Raw genomic sequence first — 15,122 nt, forward strand, 5'->3', positions numbered from 1 at the left:
CCCAGGGCCTTGTTGGGGACACAGCAGAAAACCACTGATTTAGATCGAAATGTGGAAAAATCTACAACGAGCTACCAGGCCGACTCCAATCCTATGGTTGAATAACCCAGTGCTGACAGATGGCTCCCGGAGGATTTACAGTTCTTTGTAAACACTTTGGTTAACTTTTTGTTCCCAGTTCCTCAGTAAAACACAAAGGAGTCACATCTTATAATCCTAATCATTTTAGAAAAGTCCATCCTCAGGAACCCTGTGTTAAGCAAGCAAGTAAGGGCGGTTGGACCAGCTGTTGGGGTTAAAAGCGAAAGGGACTTTAGACAATCACTGGAAAAGTTTTCAGCTTTGCACCTGATGAGTTGTTTCAGTTTCAGGGCTCTGTTTCCAGAAAGGGGTGTGTCCGCTGCTTTCACATCAGAAGCTCTGCTGCTAGCTGCAGAATTACAGGAACATCCCTGGGACCTGGGCCAGGACCACTAAGACTGTGGTTCTCAAATGCAAGTAATTTAAATATAGAAATATAAAATAGAGTAATTTAAGTGTATTTGAACATACATAGGCAGTTAAGTATAAGAATATGTTTGATTATATGCATGACTTTAAATATACACATATTTTAAGTAGATATGTATATATCGATATGTATCTATCACATGTATAGACCTATATCTATATATTTATATCTGCTTCTATCTCCCCAATTCTCCCCCAGAGCTACTGCTTCTATCTCCCCAAATGTCCCCCAGAGCTACTGAGGCTAAACTTTTGAGTTTGACTCTAGAATATTCTCTATCTAGAAATACTATCTAGATGGGGGAATAGAAGTTCTATCCAGACATGTTACTATCTAGAAGAATGTTTAGAAATGTTGTAGTTTTCCCAGGGGAGTCGGAGGTGAAATGAGGTTTAGGAGCCACTGCTCTCAGTTTCCTCTCAACTCTGAAATGCTGCATGTCTGACTTTTCAAGAAGCCCCCAGTTCTAATCTAGTACCGCCACCTGTTTTCAGTCTGTCCCCATGCCCATCATGACCGCGGCCACCAACCCCGAGTGGGAATGCGGGAAGGGATGAAGCCTTTATTAAGGTCTAATGTGCTCCAGGCACCTTGATAGACAATAAGAACACTAATGGTGTTAAGATGCCTTATCCCAAGGAGTCTACAATTCAGTTCACTGAATTACACAGTTAAGTATTCTGAAGAGTCACGATGATTTACAAAAAAAAAAAAAAAAAAAAAAAAAAAAAAAAAAAAAGTGTGGGGCCACTTTTAAACCATGTTTTATTATTTTTATTGTTTTACTAATTATTAATATATTCAGGACCTTGACATTCTAAAGCCATTAAATTTTGTGCCTATCCTCCCACCCTGAGGGTGATAAAAGTACTTGAATGAAGTGTAACCATTAAACATACTTCAGGGAGGCTCCTACTGACACCATTCTAGAGATTTCATGAGACACTTGCCAGCTTAGATTTTGCTGGTAACACCATAGAGGATGTAAAGCGAGACTTGGGAATTTCCGTCACTTGCAAGGAGGCAAGGATTGTTACTTTTAAGGCATAATGTTGTTTCAGTGCACCCCCTACCGGTCATATCTAGTAGGATCCATTTAAATTAGAAATTAGAAAAAAAAATAAATTAGAAATTAGAAATCTTGGGGTCACCACTTCTTAAATATTTGCAGAGCATGACCCTCACTGCTCTCAAGGATTTCACATTTGGTAGAGATGAATTATTCCAATAATATCTCTGTGTATACGTTTCTAAAATATCCATCCACCAAGCTCTTAGACTCCATCTGCCCAAATAACAAAATACATGAGATCTTCCTCCCCAAACCTGGTGTCTGCATAAGCTTCACTGCTTACATTCTTTGATTCTCACCCAAACGGAAGCACATTCACTCTACTCTGAACTGGTTCTAATACCGAAGCCCTTCCCTCACACAGTTTTTGGACCTGTTTCAATTAATTTGTGTGTTTTTCTATTAATTACTGCCTCTGATACATTTAACACTCCATGAACTGTAAGGACAGAGTGGGCAATGAAACACGTTTAAAGTTGAAATAATACACACTATAAAGGCTGGTTTAAAAAGGGGAAAAAATACTCTTCCACAAAATGGGGATGGAAAATCAAGCCATCACTGCTACAGCCAAGATGATAAAGATCACCTGTATCAAGAAGTTGGATGGAAGAATTTTCCCTCTGCAAAGGCGAAAATTAAAAACAAAATTTTTTAAGTATTTTTTTTAAAGACTGGACTTTCAAAATGCAGTTAGGAAAGTAAACATGAGAATGAGGACAATCCCCCACATACAAAGCTTTACAGGATATTCAAGGATGAAGAAGTCTTGCCTCTCCTGGAAAAATCTGCAATCTTGTTATTTGAGGTCTCTGTTTAGATTTCTAGGCCATTATTTTATGTACACGAGATCATTCCATGGCATGATTTTCATGCCCGAGGGTTCTGATGCATTTCTGTCCTGAAATAACAGGTTCAGGATAGATCTCTTTAATTTTACAAGACCTACCTGTCAAGCTAAGCCGACTTTAAAACTCATTGGTCACATAAAGTGGCTGGCGAAATGAAGCACCGAGGAATAAAATGGCAGGTGAGAAGTTTTCCATGTCCTGGGACTTTCTGGGACCCGATGGACACTTCGGAGCGGAAACGGATGTGTAAGGCTAAGTCTGGTGAGTGAGGCTGACTTTGTGTGATTTGGCCAGTGTTTAGGAACCCTTATCTGTGTGGAGCTATGAAGGGAGGAGACACAGAATGAGTTCTCAGAAGACTTGACTTGTGTGTGAGGTGTGTGCATGTGCGTGTGTGTGTGTGTGTGAGAGAGAGAGAGAAAGAGAGAGAGAGAGAGAGAGAGAGAAGGTATTTGTGGAGTCAGGGAAACTACTAGAGGTAGTTTCTCCCCAGAGGTGTGTGGTTTTTCTATGGATGAGACGCAGGAAGGGAATTTAAGGAGAGCAGGACGGATTTGGAGAAAACTGCCTGGAGAATGAGAAAGAGTCAACTTAAAAACAAGAGGGGAGCTGAGTGGGAAAAATTAGAGAGGGAGACAAACCCCGAGAAACCCCTAACTCTGGGAAACACACAAAGAGTTGCGGAAGGGCAGGTGGGTGAGGGGACAGGGTGACTGGGTGACGGGCCCTGAGGAGGGCACCTGATGGGATGAGCACCGGGTGTCATACTATATGTTGGCAAATTCAATATAAATTTAACAAATGTAAAAAAAAGTAAATAAAACTATGTATGTAGTAAAGGAAATGTAAAAACAAACAAACAAACAAAACAAAAAAACCCCAACCCAACCAAACAACAAATTTCTAGCATCGGATTGATTAAAGTGGATTAAAAATTCCAATTTGTTTCTCAGGATCCTTAGGTAGGCTAAGGATTCCGTTGGGAGAACGATATTCTTCTGAGTAAGGGTTTAGTAACAAATCTCTAACGTAGGAGTCAAAATGCAATGGCAGATAAAACACAACATAATCATCCTGGAGCCTGCACTCAGAGTAGGGGGATGAGGGTTCTGGAAGGCTCCCTGAGGGCCCTGCGGTGCAGCGTAAGGGCGAGGCCAGGACAGGAGGGCAGCTCAGTGACCCCAGGCCACCTGCCAGTGTCCCAGACCGACAACTGGAGGCCAAGGGGGCACATCATCTGTTTCGCTTTGTTTTTGAAATATTTCTTTCCATAAAACTAACCTAATTTTAAGTTCTTGTTCCTTTTCTCATACCGAGATTTAGCAACTATTCACGGAGGATGCAGGATGTGTCAGGCACTGTGCTATGGACACCAGCACGTGGGGACCTGAGAATCAGGAGACAAAAGGAGGGGAAGGAGAAGTGGGCCAGCCAGGATGGGTGGACAGTTACTGCAGTTCATATTCAAACCTCTGATTGAGCATAAAAATTGGCTCCTGAGGGATCCCTGGGTGGCGCAGCGGTTTGGCACCTGTCTTTGGCCCAGGGCACGATCCTGGAGACCCCGGATCGAATCCCACGTCGGGCTCCCGGTGCTTGGAGCCTGCTTCTCCCTCTGCCTGTGTCTCTGCCTCTCTCTCTCTATGTGTGTGTGACTATCATAAATTAAAAAAAAAATTGGCTCCTGAGTACAAGGCTTCCTATATTATAATCCACATTAGGTAATAATAATAATAACACATTCTCTTTAAAATCACTTGTGGGTTGTATGAGAAATGAAAACGACTGGAGGCTACGCATTGTTAGAAAGCACATCACTTCCAAGTGAATGTGTTCCCACCAATTTGTTATTTCTCCAGTTACAGCTCTTTCATCATCACACCGAGGCCTTTTTGTAAAGTACCTGCCAAACAAGATTATGCTTCACCTGCCAGAGAGGACATTACAATCATTATGGATTTTTTTTTCTTAACAAAAACAAGAACCAGCTTCCTTTTCCCTAGAGGGACTGGCTACTGATGGCTTCAATCTGCAGGTCCTCACTAGAGGGCACTATTTGCACGTAACACGAAGCATCCAGGCCAGCTTCGGAAGATACCTGAGAACAGAGCCCTCACACAGTGTTTAAATGACATCCAGATAATCACCAGGTTTACTGAATGGAAATGACATTTTAACGTTCGTGATATATGTACAAGTAAAAAAAAAAAAGCTCAAATCCATCAGTTGAAAATAATTTCGCTAAAGTCACTTGCTATGGGTGATCTGTGTGTTTTGTTTTTGTTTTTGTTTTTCCTGTTTTGCTATAGGGGTCACGTAGCAATAGCTGGGAAAATCTGATGACAACGGAGTAGAGCATCAGTTCATAGGAAGACCATGCCTGAGTGGTCCAGAAAATGCACATCGTGGAACCCTGAGCTCCAGCTTTAAGACACATTTCAAAAGACTCCAAAGGCAACTGTCTGCCTGAAAGGTAAGAAGAAAATCTCCTGGCACAGTAACGCAAATTCAGAACTGGTCTCTCTCAAAATAGGAAGTGAAACGTACTCTGGGAATCGTCTGTGCCTGCCCTGATTAGGATGCTTCTACAAAAAAGGTCCATTTCACCTAATTCTGTCCACCTGTACATCTAGATCTGGAACGTGGTCCCCTAGCAAAGGTTTGAAATCTCATTTGAAAAAGCCCTGCATTTAGTGCTAACTCCTCACAGTAAAGCTCTAATTTGATCACAGGTAGGGGAGTTGGTGAACCAAGCAGTAAACCACAACCACATCTACTTTAGAGTCAGAACAAGGGAGAACCCTATAGAGATGCTAACGTGATGCAGCTAGGGGAAGTAAGCATAATTTTCTCTAGAAATAGGTCAGAGCCTTAAGGAATAGCTCTCAGAGTTCCCAGGAAAGAGCTGGGCTTTGCCCCCCCATCATGGGAGTGGAAATGGTTGACGGTGTAGTAGGGCTGGAAGCCAGTGTCCAGGATCAGACTCATGGGTGTGGAAAGATGGGTGGGGATGGCATGTTGAGAAACCCTTTGTGCCTGAGTGTCAGGACACAGGAGCCTGGGTGATGGGTGGCCTGAGGGAAGACACGGAGGAGAGGACCCAGTGGGACTTAAACTCCTGTTATTCCACCTGGGGTCCCCCGGGGCAAGGGGAGCTGGGAGAGGGAAGGTGCTGTGACAGGGACTGACAGTTTCAAAACTTCTGCCTCCATTTTCTTAATCCCATTGTTTTCTTTTTTCTTTTTTATTTTTTTTTAAATTTTTATTTATTTATGATAGTCACAGATTGAGAGAGAGAGGCAGAGACAGGCAGAAGGAGAAGCAGGCTCCATGCACCGGGAGCCCGATGTGGGATTCGATCCCGGGTCTCTAGGATCACGCCCTGGGCCAAAGGCAGGCGCCAAACCGCTACGCCACCCAGGGATCCCCATTGTTTTCCTTTTTAAATAAGGAACACTTCAAAGTTTTTTTTCCTAACCCCACCACACCTCCATAAAAGTGCAACCATTGCCTGTCCTACAAATAAAGAGGAAAAGAGCTCGATGCTCACCATCAGCAAAGGGCTTGTGCATATTTCCAAGGCCTCCCCAACTCTGGACATCCCCATAAAAGTACTTTATAAAGATATGATGATCAAAAAGAAAAGAAAGCTTAAAATTATATCAACCGTGTCAGCTAGGAGGAGGTAGCTAGCTGACATCCACCCAGCCTCTAGAATGGGAACAAGCAGATAGAGGAGAGGCTTAGACTGGTGTGAGCTTCTAGATTGCCTGGGAGATGGTTCTCCACTCTGAGCCTTTGGAATCTACCTCACAAAACTGAGTTTTACTTGTTTAGAATCTGAAACACATTCTGAAAGCTAAGCATGGAATTTACTAAGGGGGGGGGATCCCTGGGGGGCTCAGCGGTTTAGTGCCTGCCTTCGGCCCAGGGTGTGATCCTGGAGTCCCAGGATTGAGTCCCACATCGGGCTCCCTGCATGGAGCCTGCTTCTCACCCTGCCCGTGTCTCTGCCTCTCTCTGTGTGTCTCTCATGAATAAATAAATAAAAAAGTCTTTAAAAAAAAGAAATTTGCTAAGAGGAATAACAGTGTGATACTCTGTAATATACCTACTTAATAAATACATTGATTTGTAACCGATTTTTTAGTTATTTTCCTTAGAACATAAGATGTGCTCCCCCCACCCCATTCCAATATAATACTTGTTAGGAGTACGGGCTCTGGAGCCAAATTTGCTTGGGTTCAAATTCTATTTCTCACTCTCACAAGCCCAGTAACATACTATTATGTTATTTGGGCAGTAGCTTAAACTCTCCAGAGTGTCCATTCCTCACCATAAGGAGGAGACAGCAAGTCCCTTGTGAGTATTAAATGAGATCCGGCATGAAAAGGGAAAGGGTGCATAAACATGACTGAGTTGTTGTTTTGATTGGTGTTACTTGGAATTAAATCAGGATTAATTTCTAAATGGTTGTTTGTTAGGTGTTATGTTATGATTCCCCATCGTCAGGCTTAAAAAAAACCAACAACAAATGAGTGGTGGTTGACAATGTTTGGTGGTGTTGGGTCACAGGTTCCATTAGAAGGACTGGTGGTTCTTTGAAGGAGGCTCTTTGGCACGTGTATCCCAGGAAAGATTGAGGAAACCTGGAGTGTAAACCTAGCTTTGTGGTAACCAGTGTGGTCACCTTGGCCAGTGCAGTGATGCCGCCATGCCTCACCTTCCCCAGGCTGTTGCCCTGCCTGTCCCCCACCCCACTGCTGTGAGTGTTGGAGCCACTTCTCTTGAGAATCACCCCTGGCTGATGGCAGTGGCCTAGGCCAGAGGTGCCTACGGAGTTAGGCTTCTCTCATCCCCAGGATGGCCTAGAGCCAATGGTTGACAGACATGGGACTACAGATGCCCACCCTGCTTGCCTAAAGGTGGAATGGCTGTTCGTGGGGTACCACCCGGGCACCAGGGCTCCCTGTGTGAACAGACAGAGACCAGGTGTCTGCTGAAACCACCTCTTTGCTTGGCTTCTCCTCTGTTCTGCTCCTCCTACTGTACTTTAGGCTTCTCCTGAGAACGTCCTCTCAATAAATCACTTGGACAAGACTCCTTGTCTCAGGCTCTGCTTTTCTCACCAAAGACCTAAAAGAGAAGATTCTGGGCCTCCATTTCACTAGACAGAAAGCAAGGGAGTTGGCTCCATTTTCATTGATGGGTCTATTTCATGAATACAGATTTTAATTTCCAGAGGATTGTTGTAAACTTTGTACCCCAATATTCAGTTGTATCTATTCTGTACACTCTTTCCTTTTCTTGTATTTACCAAAGGAAGATTAATTGAGAAGCAATTAGTTATACATTTTTGAACATTGAAAGGCTTCTGCTCTAGGGAGGGCAGGGGACAGACACTGGGACACTCCACCTTGCCTGGAGGAAATTACAGTAAACAAAACTTTTAGTTTAGGTGTAGGACACTCAACATTTTCTTGGTCAGGCCCATGTTTTTATTGCTTCCACTACAGCAGCATTTTTTTTTAGCTTGGATAGAAATCTCCCAGGACCAGCCTAAAAAAAACCTATAAAATTACGTAACATCATTATTTGCACAGTATTTACAGACCAAAAAAAGAAAGAAAGAAAAAAAAAAGAAAACAAAACAAAACTCCAAAATTCGTACTAAGGTAGGGTTTATTCACTGGATATTGGCAGCCCTTTGGGACCCACGCAGGCCTCAGTTGTGATAGAGACCTTCCATTTAATGCCATATCCTTACTGACCCATTAACTGATTGGGAGGGAGAGTGCCCTGTCACAAGGAGACACCCTTTCTTGACAGTTCCTTAGCTGTCCTTGCTCATTTTTATTCCTAGTGAAAGATCAAATTAGGAAATAATGTGAATCTACCTGTCTGTTAATTTCCTTTCCATAAAATTGGCTGTTAGTCATATAGTAGCCTAAAGGGGAAATTTGCAAGAACTCATATTTACAAGTTCTTGGTTTTCCAAGTGGAAGAAGCTGTATTCATCTAGGGTCTGAACGAGATCTTTTGCTTACTGGACATTTGGAAACTGGCTTGTATGTGGTTTCCTTGGGAATGATAGGCCGAGAATTTGAGGAGGAAAGGGACAGGACAAGACAAGGGGGAGAGACAGGGACAAGACAAGAGGCTAGCTATGGCCTCATGCTGTGCCATTCACACTGTCTAGCTGAACTGCCACAGCTGCGCAAGGCACATGCTGTTCTGCTCATCACAAGTGAATTACCAAGTTCCAAGTTTTACATGCGGTTGTTGTGGGGCAGGCCTCTGGATGTATCTTTCAATTCATGGACTGGACTCACCATGGGAAATGAATTCATTTGTTAGATAAGAGTAGATTTAATCTGATACTGAGAGCTGTTAAGTTACATTAAATGGTCAAATTTATAAATATATACTTATAAAAGGATGAGAAAAATTGTAAGTCCATCGACAGTCCCAAAAATATTTATGAAAAAATAAAATAAAATATTTAATGATGTCAAATGGCAGGCTCAACTTTATCTATTCAGTAAAAAAAAAAAAAAAAAAGATGTTTGAAGTTTCCCAAGTTCAACAACTGGCCTATTATAGGCTCATGGAATGGGATCACGGAACAAAAACAAAAAGAATACTAGATTTCCTTTTCCTTCTCACAGACAAAAATACCATTTTGTATTGATTGCTAATTTTATGGTGTCCTTTGAAAAAAGGCAAAACAGATATTATCAAATCTATTTTGTACATTGAGAAAACTACACGACAAAGGACTTAATTAACATGGTGGATCACTTATTTAGTGAATGTCAGAGGTAATATTAACACAAGGATTCAGCTCTGTAGTTTATCATTAGGCTGTTGTTCTTATGGAAGCCTCTTTGGAAATACATGAGATGTCCAGATGCAAATGCACATTAATTAATTAACTCCGTAATATTTTTCTGGTGTTCACAATGTACCAGGGTCACAGGAATCATGAGAGACACGAGTGTCTTGAGTCTATACCTGTCCTTGAGACTCTTCCAAGCTGGTGAAGGGGCAGGACAAACTACTGAAAATCAGTTTTAGTGCCTTTCTGGATTAGTCTTTAATGAAAATCACTGCTAGCAGTGATGTGAGAACTCAGATGTGTTAAGAATCCCTACGGGTACAGATGAGTGTCATGGCCAATGGTAGGAGGTAAGTTTTGGATGTGATCTGGAGACCAGAGATCAATGAAGGAGACAGAAAGAGGGACCAGGTGAACAAAGATGCAGATGTGGACAGGAACACAGCACAACTGGAGAACAGACTGGATGGAAGGGAGGGTTCCTTTTGGGGGTAGTGGCAAACATATTTGGAGAGAAGGATCAGGGACCAGTAGCATAGGACTTGTAAGGCCCAGCAAGATGGTCTATGCCTAAGGCACAGAGGAGTCTACAGGCACAGGGGAGCTTTTGAGGATTTTTACCCAGCAGAGTAATCTAATGCAAACAGTGTTACAGCAAGATAAATCTGAACTGTGCGCAGTGTACAATCTGAACTGAAGGAGAGAAGGGAATTAGACCAGGCAGAGAGGATGAAATAAAATAATATATGTGAAATATGCAACACATGTTAGTCCTGATATCATTCTCATCATCTTTGCATTAACAAAGAGGGCACAGTTGGAAAAAGAGAAGGAAAATTGATGGAGTAGTTATCAGGGCTGGGAGGGAATGACCCCAAGCCCTTGTTAACAGAATAGCTTTATTCCTCTGAGGTGGGGAGGAAGTGGGAGGTGATGGGTGGGGATGCAGGGAAGTTTATAGACCAAGTGGCAGGGAACCTTACTCTGATCACACACGTGGCTCGGCTGGAGTCCCCCCAGGTGAACCATAAAGATGAGTAAGAGACCACCTCTGTACTCTCCCTTCTCAAACATTTGCTTCATTTAAATGAATAAAGAGATACCTAACTTCACTCTCTTGAAATTCCAACATGCCCAGCAGTGGCCTGCCAAAGGCAGGGTTCTGGCAATAGGTACTACTTAGAGGATTGAACCACTGGCCTGGCTTAGAATTGGTGGTGCATGATGATAATAAAAGTTAACCTGACTTCTAGGTAGTTATATTATCACCTTTAAATCATCTATAGAAAATGACCACCTTATTGCTTTCATCTGAGCAGATCTCTCCGTCATCATCATCATCATCCGGCCATTGGTACACCACCAATGCTCAGATACCTGCTTTGAGGTTTTCTTTGAAGCAAATATCAATGTATAAAACTAATTTGGGTGAAGCAGAAGAGCCTGAAAGAAGCAAAGAAGTCAAGTTTAACCCCTTCATGTCACAGATGAGGAAAGTGAAGCCCCATAGGCCAATGATTCATATGAAGCCACTCAATTCAGCAACAGCAGGGCTGGGTCTGGAATCCAATTCTCCTGACTCTGGGTTGGCCTTAGGAAGAAAGTTCCATCCTGTCTACAGCCCAGACGGCAAGGTAGTGGTGCTCAACTAAGAAAACAGTACCTGGAGACTCACGTGGATCTGTATGGAAACCAATGAGTATTTTAGGGGATGAAGAAGGAAGATTTGATTGCTCTCTATTTTTCTTCTGTTCTGGAGTCAAAGTGTTCTCCCTTTATAGGACTTTGGATATCACTGCAACAAATCTCTTTCTTTCTCCTTCATTCATTGTTTTTTTGATAATGCTTACAAAAAAATCTGAATGACCACCTTGGTCTTCTGAAATTCTTATATTTTTCAAGGAATGTGGGATATGCGTGCGTGTGTATGTGTGTGTGTGTGTGTCTGTGTTATGGGAGATATAATAAAAATTTAGAGATGTGATCTGAAAACTAAAGCAACAAAAAGGACAGTGATAGAAAATGAAGATACAGGAAAATAAGAGGAAAATGAATCAGGGAGTGCACTTTGAGAGCTTCTCACTTCCCCCACTGCCCCGACATGCAATGTTGGATATCATATCAAGCGTATTTTAAATATAAACAGAAAGCTTCTTATTTTAAGAAATACTATGGGAAAGCTTTGCTTAACATTTTGGGGAAGTAGAGAATTATCTCCCCATTTATGTACATTGCATATCTTGGTTTTCATACATTGGCTTTGCTTTTATTTATTAATTTTTTATTGTTTAGAAAAGATTTATTTATTTTAGAGAGAGAGAGCGAGAGAGAGAGCATGAGTAGGGTGAGGGGCTGAGGGATAGAGAGAGAATCCTCAGGCAAACTCCCTGCTGAGTGTGGGGCCCAACTCAGAGCTCAATCCTGAGGCCCTAAGATCATGACCTGGGCTGAAATCAAGAGTCTGATGCTCAACTGACTGAGCCACCCCAGGCACCCCACATTGGCCTTGCTTTATTTTATTTTTTTAAAGATTTTATTTATTTATTCATGAGACACAGAGAGAGAGAGAGAGAGAGAGAGAGAGACAGAGACAGAGACCGAGAGAGAGAGAGAGAGGCAGAGACACAGGCAGAGGGAGAAGCAGGCTCCATGCAGGGAGCCTGACGTGGGACTCGATCCCGGTACCTCAGGATCACACCCTGGGCTGAAGGTGACGCTAAACTGCTGAGCCACCCAGGCTGCTCATGCTTTAAATGGGAATGTCAACATGAGTACATCATAAAGGCAGGTAAGGAAACAAAAACCATGTCATGCATGGATCTAGAGATATTAACTGTTCATTTACTCAAAGGAAGCAGAAGGAAAACTATAAAAAAGTGATTTGTGACATTGATTCCTCCTACCTTACTCCCAACAATGGACTTTGGCAGGAAATACCCCAAGTTTATTCCTAGTCCTTCTCTCTACCAGAGTTTTGATGACAACTTAAGAAGATGGTATTATGTTACATCAGTAGCCCTCAAAATGTACTCAGTAAATAACTATAGAAGCTGTCCTGCAGTTGAAGATGACCTTGGCTTGGGTCTCCAGTAACTAAACAGAATCTGATGTAACTAAATGATCTTTGTAACACAGCTCGATTCTTTGGGGGGACAAGAAAGTCTATTTTCTCCTTGTGTCCATTTGGTGGTGAGTAATTTTACCCAATATGCCAATCATCTCTGGTTCTATCATTTTTAATCGGTGAATACTCTTGAAAACAAAACGAAACAAAAGAAAACAACCTGTAGGGGGAAACAGAAGAGCTCTTACCTCTCCTGAAGTCCTATGGGCTTCATTTTGAAAGGAGAAGGGCAGACGGAGCTGGTAGCTTTGATCTCAGGAGTGTATCGGCCTTGAGGGTCGACAACCACATTCAGTACCTTGGGGGCTTGCTCGGGCTGGACCATGCTGTTGCCTGTCTTTGCCTCAGACTGTGCGGGCTGTAATGCAATGGGCGACAGGTGGATCTCCTGATTTTTCTCTTTATCTTGTCGCAAGGAAAGCTGAAACTTTTCTTTCAATCTGTAAAGAATCTATAGAAGGAGATATAAAGGCTTGTGTTTTCACACCGAACAACAAAATATGATCTCTTCCATCCCAACCCAGAAGACAAACTGAAATGAAGAGTAAATGATAATACAACTAAGCAAAGCCTTCTGGAATGATTTCTCAGTTCTGTGGTCCTCAGATTTTTCTCAAACAGATATAGTTGGTATTTCTAGTTATTAAATAAATGTGTCCATGGATCTATTCCTCAAACAGATATTCGAAATAAAATTTGGCTAATTTTATAAGTGCCAGAAGTCAGTTTGAACACATATAGGTTTTCACTCAAAATGACTGAAAGGGAAGGCTGATTGAAAGGAATAGCCATGAAACATGGGCTCATGACATTTATAGAAACAGAGATCCGCATCTAAGACAACATGTGGGAAGAAAATCTTGTAAAATATTAATGAGAAAAATAGTTATGCTATAAATCGTAATTTCTTGTGTTGGTAAATATCCACACCAGTCGTGTATTAACTTGAGTATCTGGTAGCTTCTTCAAAAAATTAAGTTTAGGGCACCTATCAAAGGATAATTTGAAAAACCCGAATTTTATTTTTTACCTCTTTACCCTTTTAATTTTTCTAAAGATTATTTATCTATTTGAGAGAAAGAGAGAGAGAGGGAGGGAGGGAGAAGCAGACTCCCTGCTGAGCAGGGAGCCCAATGTGGGGCTCAATCCCAGGACCTTGAGATCATGATCTGAGCTGAAGGTAGACCCTAAACCAGCTGAGCCACCTAAGAGCCCCTCCCTTAAAAAAATTTTAATGCCTGTAGGAACTAACAAACATATCAGTTCTTCCATTCTCAGAGCCCTTTCTGGATGGCTAATTCAATTTATAAATGGTAGGGCTGTCATTTTAAGCTTTTAAAGGTATTGGACTGACTTTCCTGGGACACTCCACGGATCAATTTGTAAGGGAGTAAAATTTGTCTTCTGTGTACTCAGGCTTCTCCATTAGTAAGCTTTTCTTTTCTCTTTTTATTTGAATTTTTTTCAAAAAAGTATTTTATTTTTTCTAGTTTTATTGAGATATAACGGATGTATAACATTGTATAGTTTAAGGAGTACAACATAATGAATTGATATTTTTTTCTTCTCTCAATGTTGACTCCTCCACTCCAATTCCAGCAGTAACTAGATGCCTTCATCTTTCTTTAAGTATATTCTCAGGAAGTGACTTAATAAGTTAACGCACATGAAGAGGTGACTTAACCCATTGTCTGTAATTACAACACTGATGATGTCTGCATTTTAAAAAGCTTTAAGCCAACTGAACTCCCTTGTTTAAATTTTGGAATCCATTAGCTGAATGAGTGACGTTTTAGGGGAAAGGGCTATCTTAGAATGAATCACATTCACTCTAATTAGTCATGAGGTTAAGTCTTTCTTTACTTTTCTTTCAGCGTTCCTCTAAATTCTAGTCTCTCCTATATTTGAAATCTACTGGAAAGATACAGAATCTAAATACATTTTTCTTCTTGTTAAAGAATGAATAAGCAGAAAAGTAAATTGGGAAAGAAATAACCTGAAATTGTAGAGATGATAAATAACTCAGAATTTATTTCAGGAAAATTTTAGAAAATATTTGTCTAGTATTCTCAAAATATGTTGGTAAAACTTCTGGGTACCTACTTGAAAATAAAAACACCAATTCAGAAAGATATGTGCAACCTTATGTTTATTGCAGCATTACAGAAGCAAATCTCAGTGTCCAACAATAGATGAATGGGCAAAGAAGATACACCATACACAATGGACTATTACTCAGCCATAAAAATAACAAAATCTTGCCATTTCCAACAACATGGATGGACCTAGAGAGTATCATGCTAAGTGGAATTAATCAGAGAAAGACAAATACCATATGATTTCAGTTGTATGTGGAATCTGAAAAACAAAATCAACCAAGAAGGAAGCAAACAGAAAAACAGAAGCAGACTCCTAAACCCAGAGAACAAACTGGTGTTTGCCAGAGGGAAGGGGCTGGGGGACTGAGTGAACAGGTGAAGGGGACTAAAAGGTACAAATTTCCAGTTAGAAAATAAATAAGTTACAGAAGCACAGGCAATATAGTCAGTGACACTGTAATGACATTGCATGGTGACTACCTTTGTCATGGTGAACACCGAGCAACGTTCAGAATGGTTGAATCACTATGTTGTATACCTGAAGCTAACTTACATTGTATGTCAAGTATACTTCAATAAAAAATACAGAAAATGGTTACGATGGTAAAAAAAATAAGTTGTTGAACA

General features: G+C 41.3%; 1 protein-coding gene across 2 annotated transcripts in view; it reads right to left on the reverse strand.

Annotated features, from left to right (window-relative positions):
• PTPRR (protein tyrosine phosphatase receptor type R) overlaps window positions 1–15,122 on the reverse strand; it is a 234,830-nt gene that overhangs the window by 76,897 nt on the left and 142,811 nt on the right. For both annotated transcript variants that reach the window (XM_055327798.1, XM_055327799.1), the window contains one exon: window positions 12,585–12,847. In XM_055327798.1, coding sequence (XP_055183773.1) covers window positions 12,585–12,847 — 263 coding nt within the window. The remainder of the gene's footprint in view (window positions 1–12,584; window positions 12,848–15,122) is intronic.

The sequence above is a fragment of the Nyctereutes procyonoides genome, unplaced genomic scaffold (assembly GCF_905146905.1).
Source record: "Nyctereutes procyonoides isolate TBG_1078 unplaced genomic scaffold, NYPRO_anot_genome, whole genome shotgun sequence".
Taxonomy (NCBI): domain Eukaryota; kingdom Metazoa; phylum Chordata; class Mammalia; order Carnivora; family Canidae; genus Nyctereutes; species Nyctereutes procyonoides.